Source organism: Rhopalosiphum maidis, chromosome 3 (assembly GCF_003676215.2).
Source record: "Rhopalosiphum maidis isolate BTI-1 chromosome 3, ASM367621v3, whole genome shotgun sequence".
Classification (NCBI taxonomy): Eukaryota; Metazoa; Arthropoda; class Insecta; order Hemiptera; family Aphididae; genus Rhopalosiphum; species Rhopalosiphum maidis.
Genome location: NC_040879.1, coordinates 9,781,466 through 9,801,745, shown reverse-complemented (window position 1 = coordinate 9,801,745; position 20,280 = coordinate 9,781,466). Strand labels below are relative to the sequence as shown.

Genomic DNA, 20,280 nt, shown 5'->3' with positions numbered 1-20,280 from the left:
TAATTATATTAATTAATGTCAGAAAATGTTTTATTAAATTATATTTAATTTGTAAACTTAAATTGCTAAATTTAAAATATTTAAATATATGTAATTACTAATTAAATCTAATTAATAAATTAATAACGATATATTATATATACCATTACAGCAAATTGTATTTAAATTTTAAATATTATTTCTACTCACTGTATTTAATATTTAGTATTTTTTATGATATAATAATCTAACTATTAATAAAGAAAATGTGTAATTATTCAATACAGATTTGTATTCTTCAGCCCTGATTGAACGTGTTCAACAGTCGGCTTCACTCATTCTTTATTTATTTTAAAATGTTGGCAACATAATTTGTAATTTTAATAAATACTTATAATTTATTTAATTGACTTTAAATTATAATTGCATATAGTTATTTTAATTAAATTACTAGTTGAATAAATAATATAATTAATATTACTCAAATATTACTTATTTTTAATTTTAATGTATTTAGTTTCTTGTATTTTGTATTTACTCATTCAAACTAGATGTAATTTATAGTTAAATAAGAGAAATATTTTCTCTCAAAAAGCGAATTTACATTACATAATTAATTTATTAAAATATAGCTACTCTATACTTGATGCAAAAGTATCTAAAACGTCATTAAATGAGTTTTTTTATATATACACACACACATATATATATATATGTATCATTTTAAATTGACATGATTGTTAACGCGTTCAACCTATCTTCAATCTGTTTACTGTGTAGATCTTAGTTAATTATATAATTAAAATTAGAGCCAACTTTGAAAATAAACGTTCGGCTTCACAATTTGTCAACGGTATAGTCAGGTATAATTTTAATGCAATATGTGTATTTGGAAAAACATCACAATAAGATTTCGTTAGGAAGTTCGTTCTTTCATAAAGAAGTTTTGCTATAGCCCTACAATTGTCAATATCTGAAGAAACTGTGGTTATGATAAAAATGAGATATTTCGATTTTTAAGTTATCATCGAACTCGTTATGGTAAAACTAAATAGTTATTTAATGAACCAATGACTGGTTAGGTTCATTGTCAGTTTTAAAGTTAATTAAAAATTTGAATTGAAAAAAAAATTTAGAAAATAAGTATTTAGTCTTCTGTCAATTTCATATATCAATTTATCTATAATAAAAAAGAAAATATCGACTTCAAGCTTTTTTTTCCAACTTAAAATTAACCATGGTTCACGAACTTACTGCATTTTTATGTTTTATACTGTTTTCATGACTAGGTACTAATTCATCAGCGTGTTTCAAATTATGAAAACATGATTTTAAAAATGAAGACTTAAATTTATTATAAAATGGAAATAATTTGAATGGAAAACAGAAAACTATTCCGACTGATCCCAAATATATTAATCATTGTCGGTTACTATATCCCATAATACGTTTTTCGATCGAATAATATAAATTATAACTGTAGAAAAACTGCAAACACATAATTTTTTTTTTGGGGGGGGGGACTGGCCCTAATCTCCCTCTTAATCCGGCTATGCTCAAAGAAAGTAAATGTATGCAGTCATTTTGTATTAAGTATTTTGTCCATCTCTATAAACAGGAAACGTAGGTAATGTTTTAAAAATCAAATGTACCCACTATAATACTCATGTATTCATAATATTAACTAATTATTGACCTTAACCATTAAGCTTTATGTCATACAAATACACAACGGTTTATTTCAACTAAAACGTTAAACAATAGGTATATATAATTTTTTTTAATAAAAATAAATATCGTTTATCCATTTATTTTATTACTATTAATGCAGATAATATTTATTACATTTTTTTAGTCGCAATATGATTTATATAACATGTTAATATTACTGAACTTTTTCATAGATTAATTTTATTAAATCACGAATGTATGTCTGTATGTGTTAGACACTTCAAATTACATAATAAATCTACATAATACATCATTTATTTTACAAACACCGATTATAATTGTACCCTTTTGTAGTAACAAATGTGTCAAAATGTATTCCATATATAGCCTGCAGCCTCGCGAAGGATATTTTTTACTCGGGAAATGCGATTATGTTTTCAGTACACGGAACCAACTGCGTTCTAGTTTATTATACTTTTTTTTTAATTTCAGATTCTGTATCTATGTTATTCTACATTTTTTAATTAATTTTACAAACATAGTAGATATAAACTAGGTATATATCGACAACGATTTAAAAAGGACAGACTTATCCGCATACATTTTTAGAAATATTGTTAAATACACCATTTGCACCGATAATGATATACGAATACGTTGTTTCCTTGTTGAAATCGCATAGATAACTTAACTTAATAAGAAATTACGTAATTACGTATTCTCGCATTGCCATTTTTAATTTAAAACAATTTCAAATATTTAGCAAGTAATTAGTATGTATTTGCATAGTTTTGGTTTAAGCACGATAACAAAAATGAAATGGGGGTTAGGAGCATTTTAGATATACATCTTCAACCCTCCTCCCCAACATAATTACAAAAATACTAATATCCACATTTTTTCTTGCATCAGCATTTAGTACGTTTAATTAGCATAATGTATTTGCAAGACTATTCTCTAAACTCGCATGTCGTTTTCCAACAACCACGAAAATCAATTTTTGATTTTGCGCATGTCCATTGTGTAAGATTGATTTTTGTGGGCAGGGAAATGACGTGCAGAACAGTTATGTAAATACGAATGTTATGATTACGTATTTACTAAATAATTGTATTCCAAAATAAATTTGTAATCTCACTACATGGGGACGAACCGACGAAGGCTTGGAACACGTACAATTTAGAAAAACGATCGTTGCCATAGAACGGATAACGATAGTCTTGGGGTCAGTTGTGTAAATGCTAGCTTTTTTTTCATTCTAAAAATACCTAAATTAAGTATTTTAATTTATTTCGCACGGTATTATAGCATTTGTAATTTATATTTAGGTAGTGCTGACCACCGAACGTACCATGTACATAGCCATTAGCCACATAATATAGGTAAACGAATAATTTTAAACGACCTACCTATTCCGTACAAAACCTAGAACCTATATGTTTTGTATGGACAATTTTTTCGATGCTATTCGTTGCGGCTTGAAATAAAATAAAAAACAAAAATAGATAAAACGGTTATGAAAATGGCATTTGATAATTTTTAATAACTCTGCGGTGTATACATTTATACTCGTCTACACATTGATGATGAATATGTAGTGAACACCGGGCAGATTGAAAATCTTTGAACTCGGCGGCGCCTCTCCAGTCTCCTCCGCCATACACCGGTATGTATATAGTCGCTACGCATTGTACACCCGCGCGGCCGGCGTGTACGCGACGATAGCCGGGGGAGGGCTCAGGGTTGATGTACATTAACGAATGCGTGATGAACGCGAATAAAAAACCGACGGCGTCCAGTATAGCTATATATACGCGCGCCAGTGTGCACATTAAAATACTCCGCGGACGGCGGCGGAAGGGACTCTTCCCGCTCTGCCCGTTCCGACACACACACACACACAGCGGTCGGCCGCTCTATACAGTAAATGTCCATATTATTATAATATATACCCAGCCCCCGTTTAATTTCGTATATATGTTATTATTATTATTGTAAGTATTATTATTACTGTTGTTGCCGCCACTGTTGTCGCCGTTACCGTAGGCAACCGACCTCTTAGTACGCTTATATTCTATACTGCCTATGTGTATACGTGCGCGTATATACGTATATAATATTATATAACCTGCCCGTATAATAAACGGCGCGGACGTCCGTCGTAGACGATGTGCGTTTTTCGTCTTTTTTTTTTTTTTAGAAAAAATAAATAAAATATAAGACGGGGGCGAAGCGTAACGACCATACTGTACAGGTATACTTACCGTACCTAAACACACACACACACACACATATATATATATACACGTTTTAAACAGTGAATGAAAACACTTGCGGACGAAGAGGGTTGGGCGACCCTAAAAAATAGGTACGCCTGCTCCGCTGCCGTTCTTGTATATTATTATATACGTATTATGCCGTAATATATTCCTCGGTTTATACGCGTACATATAGTAATAAGGCCGCGGCGGATTTTTCTCGCTCCTTCCCCGTCCGTCCCTCTCACTCGCTCACTCCGTCTCTGTCTCTCTGTCTCTCTCTCTCTCTCTGCCACTCGTTCACGACTCACCCCGTCGTCCGTTACCGAAAATACCTATGCGCTCCGTAGTCGTTTATTGCACAGCAATACCCACGCAAACCGTACTTACGACTCGGCGGTTGATGTACGTCGACGTTACACACGCGGCGACACCGAGAGTTGCACACACACACACACACCGTATTATAGGCACAAACGTCAGCACCGCGGCGCGGCATTATCGTTTTCCGGGGGCCACATCACCGCGACCGCACGACCCTTGGCGCCGGCGGTGCACTTCGGATGCGGTCCGGTCATACGGCGGCGGCGGCGGCGGTGGATGAGGTGCGAGGACCACCGCGGGTGATGCGCTGCAGCGCGGCCGACCGCGGTCACCATGGGCTGTAACCCGAGCAAAGACGGAAGCGCCGTGGACGGCGGAGGAATCGTGGGTGTGGACGGCGGCGGCGGTGGCGGCGGCGGAGGAGGGGTCTCCGACAAATTGTCGTCGGCCGCCGAATCCGATGCGGCCAAAACGCTCTTGATACCGTTGAGTGACGGTAAGTGGACGACGTTTCGAAAATAACAAAAAAATAATAATGACGACGATTCGGTCTCGACGTGTGCGCGCGTGTGTACTATACCAATAACATATGCATATAATATATCGTTATTGTATTATGCTCGTAGGCGGACCTTTATACCCGCGGACGATATAGCAAAGACGTGACGCGTATCATAAGTGAATGTGATATATATATATTTAGAGCATATATTATGCGATTATGCCACGTGACGTTGTTGTCGTCATGTTTATATAGTTTTTACTAATCTGTTTTTAACGACCCTCCCGCGACGTCACTCGTAGGTATTTACATTTTTTTTATACAATATAATTATTACAATATTATAAAACGTGCCCGCCATGTATAATATGATAATGACGTTGTACGCGATACGCACACAAAAGAACCGTAAACACACAGTAATGCAATACGTCGACTTTCGGGAGGACTATATTATATATATATACGAGTATACTCGTTATACGGTGCGCGTACAAGACGCTTGTCGACGGCGGCGGTCATAAGCGGATTACGTAACAAAAAAAAATCAACAATAAAATATAAACGACCGAATTTTCGGGCTCGAATGCCGCCGTGAACGCTGCGGAGGGATTTGGCCGGTTCGACGCGAATGCTCTCTGTACGACGCTTAATTAGCCGAGTCGTGGGACACGTCACGTATTATACCCACAATAATAGCTTACGGGAAATATACATATACACGTCTCTCGCATATCATCCGTGTGCGCCGCGCACACCGCGCGACAGTAGTTGTGGGCGACGAGTAGCGACGTAGCGGAGGGGTTAGGGGTGGCGGGCGGGCGGGGGGGGGAAAGGCGCGGGGCCCGTACGACGCACGCCACATACTCCGCATACCTATGCGGCGTACGACTCGCACATACACGATATACGCGATACGTACGTACGCGATTTCGCATTATTGTATACGACCGAGTCCCTGGCGCTGCGGCGGCGGTTGCGGCGGGGGGGGGGGGGATCGCGCGCGCCGAGACGACGTGGCGGTGGTGTGTATCATAGCGATTATGCGCGCGACGAGGGCGGCCGGCGACTCGCCACGGCGCGCACTGCTCGGCCTCGCCGCCAGGGAGTGTCAGGGGCGCCGGCGCTGCCGCATATACGCTATTCGACTATATATATATGTATGCGCGAACGGTATTATACATATATTCCACCCGCCGCGCCGCAGCTTTTTTCAATTCCGACACACACACACACACACGCAAACAGGACAAGTGCTTTTATATATATATATATATATATATATGTATGTGTATACCTAATAATAATATATACGCGCTCGACCGGCGGCGGCGTTTGCGCTCTGTGCCGCCACACCGCCGTACGTTTTACAACGTGCGGGGCACGTCGCGCCGCGGTATATAGTCGCACGAACCCGCCGCCGCGCCGTCATACGCTCGCCGGCCACCGTCACCGACGGCACTCTGGTACGCTCTCAACTAACTCTCCTCTACGGCTGCTGCTACTACTACTACTACTACTACAACCACCACCGTCGCCGCCGCCGTTGCCAGACCAGACAGCGCGCCGCGTCCGTCTCCGTAATATCTCTTTCCGCACGCGACTGCCCCGCACAGTCGGCCGCCGCCGTCGTCGTCCTCCCGCCTGTACATCACATTGTTAATTTTATTATTATTACAAAACTAAATCGCTTCTATTATAAAACGACCAAATAACAACACCGTAACACTGCACTGCGATATTCCGTCGTATTGTTCGTGTTATTATCACCAATATAGTAATAATAATATTAACATTACCCATTGCGATACATTGAAAAAAATAAAAAAAATTTTAGAAAAAAACCGTTGTGTACTGCACGCGCATACACGCACACGTAGACCGCGAACGCGCCGCACGGCTTACACCTGTGCCATACCACCTGCGTGCAGAGTTTAATATATTATTATTGTAATAAAAATATTGTATATATTTGTTCGATCATTTATCACATTTTACTGTATACAATACGATATAATAAACATCCGCCGCCAGCGCAGTCGTCCGCCGACGTTCCACACTTTTCAATAGAATATAACCGCATATACACGCGCGCAATAGAGTACCTGCATATTACACCTGCAGCAGTAACACGAGACATCACCGCATCTCCACTTCACACGCCCACGCACGTAAGTATATTATTTTAATAAAATATAACCACTTCACGACGTGTATCCGTATGACGTCTCGTCCGTACGTCACATCATTATTATTATTATTATAATTATCATAATTCTGTCGTCTCATTAAACATTGTTGGGTATTATATTTAATAATATTACGACTCGATATGACTGTGATCACGTCATGAGATCATGTCTTTAAACACATTATACAAACTCTAAGCAAATATAACGATATATGATATATACATTATACACTGTATGTGTGTGTGTGTGTGTGTGTGTATAGTATATTATATTTGTACATAGTCACTGTATATATTTTGCGTATACCGTTGTGCCGTGTAACGCCGATGCAGCGAATACGCACGCGGCGAATTTATTGTAGTGCCGCAGTGACGCCCGCAAACTTTGCAGTATCCGAGTGTATGGTGTGATTTATTATTTAGCGGCGAGGCGAAGTGGCACCAGATCCCACACGGCCCGCTGCCGACCGAGGCGTATTGTTGAGATATCACGATTCCGCGGGTAGACTCGAATAGTTTTTCCATTTCTGCACGTCTCACGACTCGTATAGTATTGTATTGCGACGATGTATACCAATAAATAAAGGCGCGTTTCGGACGAATATAAAAAGAAAGGAAAGTATATATATATATATATATATATATACGGAAAGGAAGGTACCGCCGTAGTATAATAAAACCCCGTTCTCTCGGCTGCCAACTCGATACACATATATATATATATATATGTGTGTATACGAGTATATAGGTGTATATAAATATACACGACTCCGCGATTGCAGGAAACTTGTCGAACGTGAAAGGCTCGCACATAATGTATCGAAAAGGTCAGAGTGTTTTATCATCTTGACGGTTGGTTGGCTGGGTAGTATTAAAATGTAATTTCGACCCTACCGTAGTAATTTATACATTACTATTATTATTATTATTATTATTATTATCATAATATATTTTAGTCCCGAAGTGTAACTTGATAATGTTATATATATATAGGTATAGGGGATACACTATACATCATCGGAGGAAGCCGAACGTAACTAACTGTTATTATTATTATTATAATTATTTAATACTTTCGAGTTCACCGCTCTGCATCCGCCTGACCTAGCCGGGGCATAGGCGAATATGTTCAATGCTGTACGGACGAGCGGGTCGTAAGAAATTTCGGCGCGCTAATATCGTTTGTGTACGGTGCATAATGCGGGGTACACCCGGCTGTAGGCTGCTGCAACATCCGCGTTTACGGCGATCATCGTATTATTATAGGTATAATCATAGTCCTTATAGTAAAGTCTATAAGGTAAAAGGTCCACGGGTATAATATAATATTTTAACGCGCGCAAAGTGTGTATATATACATATACATTGCGTATATGGTACAATAATAACGAGATTGCATATTCATACCGACGCGGGTGGAGTCTCCTCCGGTGATGTGTTAGTGCAGGGTGGATGGTGTGCGGCATGACGGAGTGTTGTTATACGTAAATACACGCGTACAGCCACTGTTCTACGGTGAAGTGCATATAGTTTAAGTACCCATTATATATGTATAATATCACGACTATATATAATAATAATGATATACAGATGGTATAATATACATGTATCGTATAGTATGATATTATTATGCATACATAGGTAGTAAACATGACGGTGAATGGCAGTACACATAGCAGTGGCAGTGTAGCGCGATATAATTGCCGAGAAGGTGACGCGCGGCCTTGGTCGAACGCGCGACCTGATGACCTCCAATGACCGACACGGGCCGCCCTCGCGCGTACGCTCACACCCCCCGCGAACGACCTAACTACCGCGCGCCGCGATCGATGCAGTTCGCCGCCGAAAACCACCACACATACACACACACACAAAGATACCACACACATACATTCTATCTATATAGTGAACCCCCCCCCACCGACCGACCACCGTCTCCGGTTACCCCTCCACGGCCTCATCCATCGCAACAACTCACCATTTTGTCTTGTCCACATTATCTGTATATATATATAGGTATATTTGGTCACGATCGGGAGGGACGGCTTTGCGATACGTTCGTCATAAGTAATCACACCGATTTTCGAAACACATATTACGTATATATATATATATATTACCTATATTATACGTTGGAAGTATATATATATATATATATATATACCGACCATATATTTAATCATACATTGTGTGTGGTGCGCGAATCGGAGCGCAAAAAATATATGATCCGAAAACGCAGGCGTACGGGCTTAGGGTGTGTTATAATATTATGTATAGCCCAAATGTACAGGCGAACGACCGACGCGTATAACACTGAACAGCAACCGGCCGAGACTGTACACGAGCTGCACCACCGGGCCTTCCGCGGTTTATCTCGTAAAACCCGTCGAAACAGTCGATGCGAACAAAAATTATTCCGCCGAATCAATAGGTTTTAATTATAATAATGAAAACGATCTGCGTTGCCCGTCGTCGTGTTAATCGCGTCGAGCGGAAATCGCGCCGCGACTGTATATGTATTATGCGCGCGTCTTTTCGTATCCGCGGCCATCTATTTTATTACAACGTTATATATATATATATATTGTACCTGACGCGCACAGCGCTGACCTCCTTTATCCTTCGAAACCGGCAGCGGATTTCATCGATCGGGGACATCTTTTTCGTTTTTGCATAATGTGTAGAAAAAAAAAAAGTTAAAAAAAAAACAAACGTTTCTCGAGCGTACATAGTTGACGTTTTACGCTGTAGTAGTATTTAATAATATGCGAATCGATGATAATACTCTATAGTTTAGTGTTTCCTTTATATTCAATGGTCCCGCGACGAACTGTAGTAGCGGTTGTGGTGGTGGTGGTGGTTTGTCTTATTCGTTCCTTTATAATATATATTCGAACGTATTATCAGCATATTTTATCTGCAGCACGCAGACGTCAGCAGTTTAAAACTCGGGTCGTCGCCTACCTCCCCCTCCCCACAAGCGGACGTTTTCTCTGCAGTGAGGGTTACATTACGAAAAAAGTTTAATTAGCTTGTTGTCGATTTTTTTCTTAGTCGCGTTGAAGGTGAAAATTCTTTCTGTGCAAACTTTTACGTGCAACCGTGTACACGGGTATGAACGGCAAATCACCGTTGCACCACAAGAATATACCTACCTTATAATTACTATTATTATTATTTATCACGATTCTAGTTGTAAATTTATCAATAATTAGAATTTTTTGTTTTTCATCATTATTCGAATTACACAATGTCAACCGCACTAGATCGCCGATATTTTTTTCGAATATTACCTACTACATAATATTGTGTACTTAAAAATTTAAAGTATTCAGTACCCTCGCTTCGTATATGTGTAACGTATGACTTAATCCGTGGCGGTAACGGACAAACATGTTCAGATCTAAAAAATGGGCCCGGGAATTTTAAAAACGAAAATCGGTGTGACGTGTGAGCTGATTACTAATTAGTGACTGGTAACCTTAAGGTGTCCTATATCCATACCGTACTTCATTAAATTTCTGTTGATCTTTCATATAATTTACTTATAAGTATTAAAATTATTACTTATTAGTCTATAGGTGATATATGTAAGATAAACATTCAATTTCACGTTATACAAATATTGCTTACCACATCAAAGGATGTAAAATATGTGTATAGGTACAATATATATTTTACACCGATCCGAATAGAATGTTATTAATTTATATATTATTAATAATACATCTACTCTAGAACTATATTTATTAAGGGGTGTCCCTGTTTCGGAAAAACAAAAAGACCCGACAGCGGCGTGTTGACGTATATCCACCAACCACACACCCACCACAAAATCACATACACACTTGCATGATAAATATGATGTGATATTTCGTACATACGTAAAGGTACCCTGCAAATTACACCTAAGCATTGCGTTGTATACATTATATATACACGTCGCGAATCGCGATGATAAATCGTTAATAATATAATATTAATGGCACCGTATGCGCGCGTATAATAGCTGGTACACACACTATCCTATACAAATATATGTATATGTATATTATTATATAGCCCGACGTAGTTCCACAATTGTATAAATATTAAATACATTACGCCCGTCGCGGAATAAATTGCCCGCGCGAACAACGCGAATTGCGGAAACGCCAAGTACAATAGCTGGCTGGCTGACTGCTGCTGCAGTATAATAATGATAATAATAATTCGTAGACGGGCGAAGAGCTTATTTTTTTTTTTTTTAGTATTCCGTGAAAACGGTTCTATAGTTGGTTTACACTTAGATTGTCATGATATACATTATGCACATATTACACCATTCATGCACAATCGCCTATAAGTCTAGGTCTAATACAACGCAATTTCCAGTTAACCTTAAGTTTATCAATACAATGATATTACCTACCTATACCTTCGATGGGCTCGTGTGAACAGTAAATATTGCAACCATCGTGAATTTAAATTTAATACAATGTATTCCCACTGAATTAGTAATTTCAACGTCATTTCAATTTTTTTTTTTTTTTAATACGCATGGCCACTTTAAGCGCAAATTACTATCAATTATTCAGGCCAATCAATTCATAAAGTGGGCCAAATAACTACAATATTGGATTTTATATACGCAAATGTATACCTTGCGCGGTCCCAAATGACGCCACTAAATGTATTGAAACAAAACGAATAATTCGAGCCTGAGCAAATTAATAATATTTTTTAACTGAATTAAATTAAGTTGATAGGAAAACATTTAAAGTTATCAGTTACCTAATTTTTTTTTAACTCGAATACGTTAAGAGTACTTATTAATTTAAGTTAATTTTTTTTTTTTAATACATATAAATATAGTTTATATAGGTGTTAAAAACAATGATAACTCACTAAATATTTCATTGTCTGGTTTATTTTTGTCAATATGACGAAAATTTGAAAATATTTTATAATTTGTACTTACAACGTATGTATTAGGTATTGATTATTATTATTCTTAAAATATGCCATATAGCGTAGTATTACAGATATATTAGTGATCAATACATTTCGGAATAATGAAAAAAAAAAAACAAAAAGATATTTAATTAAATTTTTAATTTCTCGTTAATCATTATTGTATATAATGCAATTTGAATTATATTATTAGTCAGTAATTTATAACTTTATTATATTTATTATTTGATTACTTACGAATATAATTACACGTAACTTGAATACCATAGAAATTCATTACTTATTAAATTATTATCAATAATAATTAATTAAGTTAAAATCAAAGTTAACAAAAATTAAATTTAAAAAAAGTTAAAAGTTAATATTAACTTAACTCGTTTGTGCCCAGGCTAGGCGGGTATGGGTAGGAATAATACATATATAACTCATGTAAGGTTTAATTTGGTTTTTACGACAGTTTGATTTATCAAATTGTACGTCTAATCCCGTAAAAATATAAAGCTAATTACAATACTTGGTATATCAACTAGCGTTGAGTATTATTGATGCCTATTTTATGCTTTTTTTAGTTTTTAATAACGCTGTAATTACAGGCAATTCTTTGGAGCTTTTTTGTTAGAATATAAAGATGTCGTGAGTTTTCAAATTAATTACAGACAGTTGACTCTCATGAACTCGCCGAGAATGAACATATTTAAACCGTATAAATATCGAGTAATAATTATGTTGTTATTATTATTATTTTTTTTTTCATAATTTATTATTTTTATTTATAGCTTATATATGAAAGTTTGACCAAGATATTTTTGAGCTTTTAAGATTTCATATAACCGAATAAACGAAATACATAAAATAAAATACATTTCATGACAAATGATTACAAATAACATTTGGGGTGGATTTAAAATTTAAAAAAAATACAAACTTGTAAAGACAATATTATATTATTTTCTGAGAGTTACGACCTTATTGCACAAGTAGTGGAAATTGTTTTTTTTTTGTGCACGAAGGTTGTTTGATTGATGGTTTACAATACACCTATATATATATATATATATACATATATTGGCACAACTTGTGAGAACGATTTACATGGTGACGTATTTTCATACCGGCGAAAATAATTTTATTGATGGATTAAAAATAAGTTTGTTTTGAAAACTTTATAATCGAGATTTTTCCCCCGAGAATAATTATTTATTATAATTTTTACTGAAATCTTCACCATAGAAAATATTTTATACTGACAAAAAAATTATAAACATAAACATATTATGTAATATTTAAATTTATCATCCACTAGCGTCGATGGTCGTAATTTTTTTGTATGATTTTGATATTTCAGTTTGTATCTTTAATAATTTTAAAACAACTTTGCATTTACTCAAAATTTAGCACAACTTCAGTAGGCATGAAAAACAAACCAAGAAAATCGTATTAAAATGAAATAAACAATCACACAGTAATAAAATATAGTGATATGATATTTATTGCAATATTGCTACGTATACTTAGGTACTTGTCTTATACTTTGTATACGAATAATAGTAGGTACAGTACGTGTTATTTATAATATACTGCAGTTTTAACTAGACTTTATAACAATAGTTATTGTTATTATTAGTTGACAAAATTGGTTTGGAAAATTATAACTGCAATATTCGTAAATTACTATTTTATGTAAGCTGGAACGAGCCAAATGAGATGGATGTTACCGATAAAAAAAAAAAAAATCCTTTTGTAAGAAGCAGTTCCAATGATTAAAAAAAAGGCATATAAACTAAAAAGAATAAAAGACACAAGAATATGATAAAACAGTTAAGGGTACGAAAAATGGAGCATTGATTTGCACCACTGTATGCGGAATCTAAAAAAAAAAAAAAATGTAGGGCACAGATATACCAGTGTGGCAGTGTTTCCTTCTCAACACCGCCCTTTCAAAAGTCATATATATATATTATATAGTGTAGTAGACATTTTTTTAATATTATTGTTATTATTATTATATACCCATGTTTTTATTGTTCATCTATTTATGTTCATTTTATTATCATTTTATCTACTAACAAAAAAGAAGTCGAGTATTTTATTTTGTCAAGTATTTTTTCCTCGAGTATTCTTTCTCATTGTTCGCATTTTTCAAATATACTGTTTGAGTGCCAAAAACCAAAACAAAAATTTAAACTATAGGTAATATTTATTATATAGCAATAGCATTTGGGATAAATAAAATCCCACAAAAACGATGGTATCTACGGAACAGCTATGGGTTATGGTATAAAAAAAATAAAACACACATGGGGTGTGTAAATTTGTTATATATATTGTATTTGTATAATATATATAATATATATTTATATATGCACCCTTGTAAAGTATTTGAGTAAGAGTATTTGAGTAAAGGTATTCAAATACTTTTTGGTATTAAATATATACTTTTTGTTTTTATTATATTATCTTGAATTATCGTGTACCTATATTTCGGGAGTGAATTAAATCCTGAAATTGTATTCATAAATATACGTACAATAAGTATCTAATACCTAGTGTTATATGTATTTAATCTATGTACTATATTATTTATTATGTATTCATCATGCATTTTTATATTACAATATATTTTTTGTTTGTTTTGCAACTTTTAACCTACATCATTTTTAAAAAGTTTTCACTCCGGTATTTTAATTATTATTGTACTTTTTGATTTTTTAATGCGTTTGCGACGTTTGCGTATTATTCACTATTTACTAAAACACTATAATAAAATGTAGTGGCGTATCAACGTGTATTGTATTGTTTTCGTAGCCTATTGTATTTAGGTCGTAAGCGGAAAGCCGTTCCAATTTTTTGTTTCCCAAACATGTTTTAATGACCGAAATAAAAATGTGAACAACGTCAAATTAAACAAATAATCGATACAAAACAAATAACTGCAATATTGTAAAATATAATATGCGAATCCCATAAATCATGTTTTGAAATTAAACATTACTCGACTTTTACATATACACACACATATATATATTATATAGGTTTGTGTATGTAATTTGTACAACTATGTACTTATGTTCCAAAAGTTTTAATGACATGCATAATTTTCCATAGCGTGATGAGGATTTAAAAGTTCGTTAAAAATGCATTGCGCAGTTCCTCTTCCAATCTATATTAGCGGTTTGTATACGACTGTCATTTTGAAAATATATATAGGAGTAGGACATCGGAATCTGCTAAAAATGTTTAGGCACGCTGCACACCACTTTGAGTTATGCCCTCTGCTTAATACCACCGACCGATGATGATAGTGAATGTGAGTGGAAGTTGGGAAGCGGAGGACAGCGAAAATGGATTACATTTAAAACAAATTATACACGTTTTAAATGTTAAATGACGATTGGGTTACCAGCTTTGTACGATATTTTATATTTAGCTGTGCGCAACAATACAAATACTGCAGTATACTCGCCATTCTGTATACAATATACATATATATGCATGTGTACCGTGTACATAAAAATGATCTAAAAAGCATTTAGATATATTTCATAAATACATAATATTAAAATATGTTTTATGCAGTATATAGTTGTCCGCGCTTGCAGACTTGGAGTGTAGAACAATAATTACAATATATAATATCACTATTAAGTTGTTAAATTATTGGTGCAAATGGGGAATTAAATCGACGGGAGCTTGAACCCTTTGTTTTTTTACGAAAATCTAACTAGTGAGATTTTGTACCACTATTGTTTACCCAATCAGCACTAATCTATACATTTCCAATCTTCGCACGATGACCCCAGAAATTATCGTTAACATATAATATCAGTACCTATCTGTCCTACCTAGATAATTTAATATGTCATTTTATATTCGATTATGTTTTTATCGAAATTTCTTTTTAATAACTCCTGCACAGCCGCATGACGTAAAAAAAAAAAAATTAATACATTGCGATAGAATTGATGTGGACATGATTTATACTAGGAGACTTTTTCTAACCCCAGTCCTATAGACACTTACATGCATATCATGGCAAGGGAAGAGTGTATATCGTAATTGAATTTACGTCGTATTCTGTTTGTGTGTATATAGATTCGGGAGACCGCGACAGTTTGACCAGTTCGGTTAGCGAAGAAGAAAACTCCGACACGATGAAAACATCCGAGGAAGTAGATTTCGAAAAGGAATTCCGGCCGGATGACGTTGGTAAGGGAAAATCGAACCCCCGAGGACACATAAACGAAATGCGTTCCGCGCGCACGCACACTTTTGTCGTGTTGTGTGTGCGCGCGCATGTGTGTGTATGTGCAAGTGACATACTATGTGAATAGTGTGTGCATTTATTACAAGATAAATGGAAATTCTTTCTTTTGTTTAGTGATTTTCTTTTTTTCGAATCTGTTGAAATACAATTCTCACATCACACACATACACACACACAATATGTGTTCGCGAAAACTATTTATTTTTTTATTTGTATTGCATGTATTTATAAACAGAATTGTGTCACGCCGCGACCAAAATCCAAGCTTCGTTCCGAGGTCATATGACTAGGAAACAGCAAGCTGGCGGAAAAGATGAGCCTGGTGGCGCTACCGCTTCTGCTTTGACTTCTAAAGACGAGACTCTCGAATCGCAGTTGAAAAACGTCGACATAAACAAGGTATAAATACTTAAATATTTATTTATATGCGAGAGTAAGATATTATTATAGTGGTATAATGTTTTTTTAATCATAATATAAAACTAACATTAGTTGGCACGGGAAAGTTAATTTTAAAATTTTAGTGTATAATGTTATAAAATAGAACTATATTATATAGGTGACAAATTATAATACCATGTATACATAAAGATTTACAATAATTGTACGAATATAAATATATAATATTATATAAGCATAAAAGAGACTGAGGATATAAATATATACACGAGTAAATAAAAAAAATTATAAAGTCTTAATGAGACAAAGAACTTGACTATGGTTGAAACAGCTAATAAAATTGATACATCTATAATTCCAGACGAATAAGCAAATGTGATTTACTCTTACTTACTGTGATCCAATAATAATTATAAAAAAATTGATAAATATTTTTTTTTCTAAGTTCTATAGAAAATACATTTTTATGTTTAACTACAATATTGATCTTATAATCAAGATATTTTTAATATAAAAACACGTTATTTTTATTTTTATTTATTTTAATAACATGCAATTTTAAATACCTAGCAAGACTATATTTTCTACGAAACCTAATCAAGAAACATTCAAAATTCAAACACATTTCCATTATTTTATTAATATTCTATATCGAGAAATAATATAAATTTTCCATTTGAATTAGAGGTTTTTATTGTTATGTAAAGATGAGCAATAATTGGTTGATATGTCAATGACATGAGAAATGTACACGATGAGAATAAAGGAATAATAACACTGAATAGCAGTGATATTATTTTCTGCATATTAATAATACATCAAACACACTAATATTAATTTACTTGGCGGTTTTAATATATTTTCAATAAACGTTTGAACAACATATATTAGCAATGCAGAAATAATATAATTAAAATGTCAAACCATTGTCTGAAAATAGTAATAATACAAAATCAATTTTGGGAGGAGCTCCTACCTAAATATATTTGGATTTTGTCAGTGTTTAAAATTATTAGAAAATTAAATAAATACATCTTAAAAGAGAAAATACAGATTCAATTACTTGTCTATACACATTTACCGACTACCTACGGTTGAAACTTTTATAGTAATCCACAAAGTGTTTTTCGAAACAAATATTCTAGAACGAAATACATATACCTATCATTTAATCATAAAAACCAATATGTACGCTCGGAATCTAAAATATAATGTAGTTGAATAGTGGAACACCCTAATGTATTACATTCGTCGCTTATATAATATGATATGCGTTCAAAAACAAAATAGAGAGTAGACTCTATATTAATATGCATAGTTTTATGGTTAATACGTCACTCGTCCACTTTTACTTCTAGACCTACATAGAATTCAAAAGCGTCAAAAGTTGAGCTATAAATATTTTTTTCCTGCAATTTTCGAATTGCATTTCACGGCGTCTCGCGATCACAATGTATGTAACGGAACATTGAAAGTTTTTTTCCAGCGTAGAAATAAGTTCTCAGGAAAAGTTTGTTGCACTAGGCTGCAGTATAAAAACCCATTTGCTTGGAATGAAATCATTAATTCACCATCTCATCGACCAATTCAGAAAATGTACAATATATACCTATACAATATACACGTGCTATAATAATTTATTGTCATACTTCGTTCATCATCGTTGACCGTATGATATGTAACCCAATTTATTTTGATATCGCCCATAAAATGTACTACACATCCATTAAACTGTTGTGTACAGGACGCGGACCTAAGCGAGCTGTTGGACGTGGACTTGGCCGATCCGGAGCTGCACAAAGCCGCCACGAAGATTCAGGCATCCTTCCGTGGGCACAAAGCTCGGAAGGCTGACGACGCAATCGATAACAAGCAATAGGACCGCCGCTGCTGTATAAAATTTCCATTAATATTATTAATATTATTTTTTTCTTACATTCAACAATGCTAAACGGTAATAATAATAATAATAATATCTATCGAGGACGGACGAGTTAATTCAGCATAATATAACAATTGCAACTGTTGTACTACACCACAGTGGTTATTATTATTATTATTATTATTATTATCATCGTCATCATAGTAATTTTTGGTAATATTATTTTATTTCACTGCGGATGTAGGAGAGGAAACGTTTTATTAAAATACATTTACTACATTTAATATTATATATAGGTTTTCCAACGCTGTCGTGACAAGTTTCTTTATTAGATTCAGCAACATAATATTATGTCGATCGGTTCGTAAACCACAGCATTAGATACCTATATAATATAACTAATGAAATAAAGTATCGTTCAATTTTTTTTTCTCTTAGGTAAGCTAATAACATTCCTTTTCCGCCATCCTCGTCTTATATTAATAATACATTCATAATATTATATTCATTTTCACTATTTCGATTGTGACCAACACGAAATTCGTATCAATGTGTAATTATTATTATTATTATTTTTACTATTATTAATATTATTAATATATATATATATTTTAAAACACGCACATCAATTTAAATACTTTTCTGGAGTTTCTACCAAAATAAAAAGCTACAGTCGATATTGTATATCGTATTATATACCTACCTTATGTAATGTAACTAAAATTTGGTAGCTGCAGGGTACTATAATACTATAATAATTGTATGAATACCGTTGTGTCCCACCAGAACGTAATAATCAAACGTAATTGTAATCAAAATAATAATAATTATATATAAAATTAAAAATCACGAAAATGACGAGGGTTACTATTACATTGAGCTTAGGAGAGCTTATAATGCGTCGTTTCAAGGAATAGTAATATCAATTATTTTCTTCTATATTGCACGATGTTTATTCCAACGCCGCAGTATTATTTTATTGTCATAACCGATTCATAACTACTTTTTTCCACCAGTCGTCTTAACATTTTTAACGTTTACGAGATAATATTAAATTTATTATTATTATTATTATTATTGACTATTGTAGTTATAAATTATAACATATACATTGTATTAAAAATCGTATACATTTATTTAGACGGAACTCGCATTTATATAATACCTACGTAGGTAATCAACGTATATCCACGAAAACGAACCAATTATATTTGCTTGAACTTTCTGTTTCTACAATTTATTAATTATTATTAATCGAGTAGGATGTAGAAAAAATGTTTGATAATTTTACATAAATTTATAAACATTCATATTATTATAAAACATCACTTTAAGCACTCGTACACCGGCAAACAAAATATTGCCTGTTGGGTCATTTAAAATTAAAATTTGTATTTTAAACTCATTGTCGCTGCTCACTTGAAAAATATATTACATTTATACAAAATAAATGATTGAAAAATAATTTTTTCGTAAAATATTCTTTGAATAAAAATAGTATACTATTTTTCTTTTTATTTCAAATGATAAATTCCTTATTATTACAATTATATTTCATTAACCATTTAATTATTTCATATTTAATTTAATTTCAACATATAGTATTATTATTATTATTATATATTTTAATCAATCAATCAATCTATTTATTAAATAGGTAAACAAGTAGTTGATTATTGTAGATTTTTTTTTTTCAACAACAAAACATTCACACTTATACACACGTACACAATATAATATACACCAACTTTAGGTATATTATACTTAAATAATAATTGAACTAAATAGTTGTTGTTGCTGTTAAAGTTGTTGATTATATTATAATTCTGTTTTTTTCTTATATTATTACTTACAGAA

The 20,280-nt window shown here is 33.8% G+C and overlaps 1 protein-coding gene across 1 annotated transcript; it reads left to right on the top strand.

Moving 5' to 3' along the window:
• Positions 1-4,550: 4,550 nt before the first annotated feature.
• LOC113559830 (neuromodulin) lies at positions 4,551-19,896 on the top strand. Its single transcript, XM_026965597.1, has 4 exons — positions 4,551-4,728; positions 15,971-16,084; positions 16,378-16,541; positions 18,286-19,896. The coding sequence occupies exons 1-4, from the start codon at positions 4,566-4,568 to the stop codon at positions 18,418-18,420; spliced, it is 576 nt and encodes a 191-aa protein (XP_026821398.1). The 5' UTR covers positions 4,551-4,565; the 3' UTR covers positions 18,421-19,896.
• Positions 19,897-20,280: the final 384 nt, after the last annotated feature.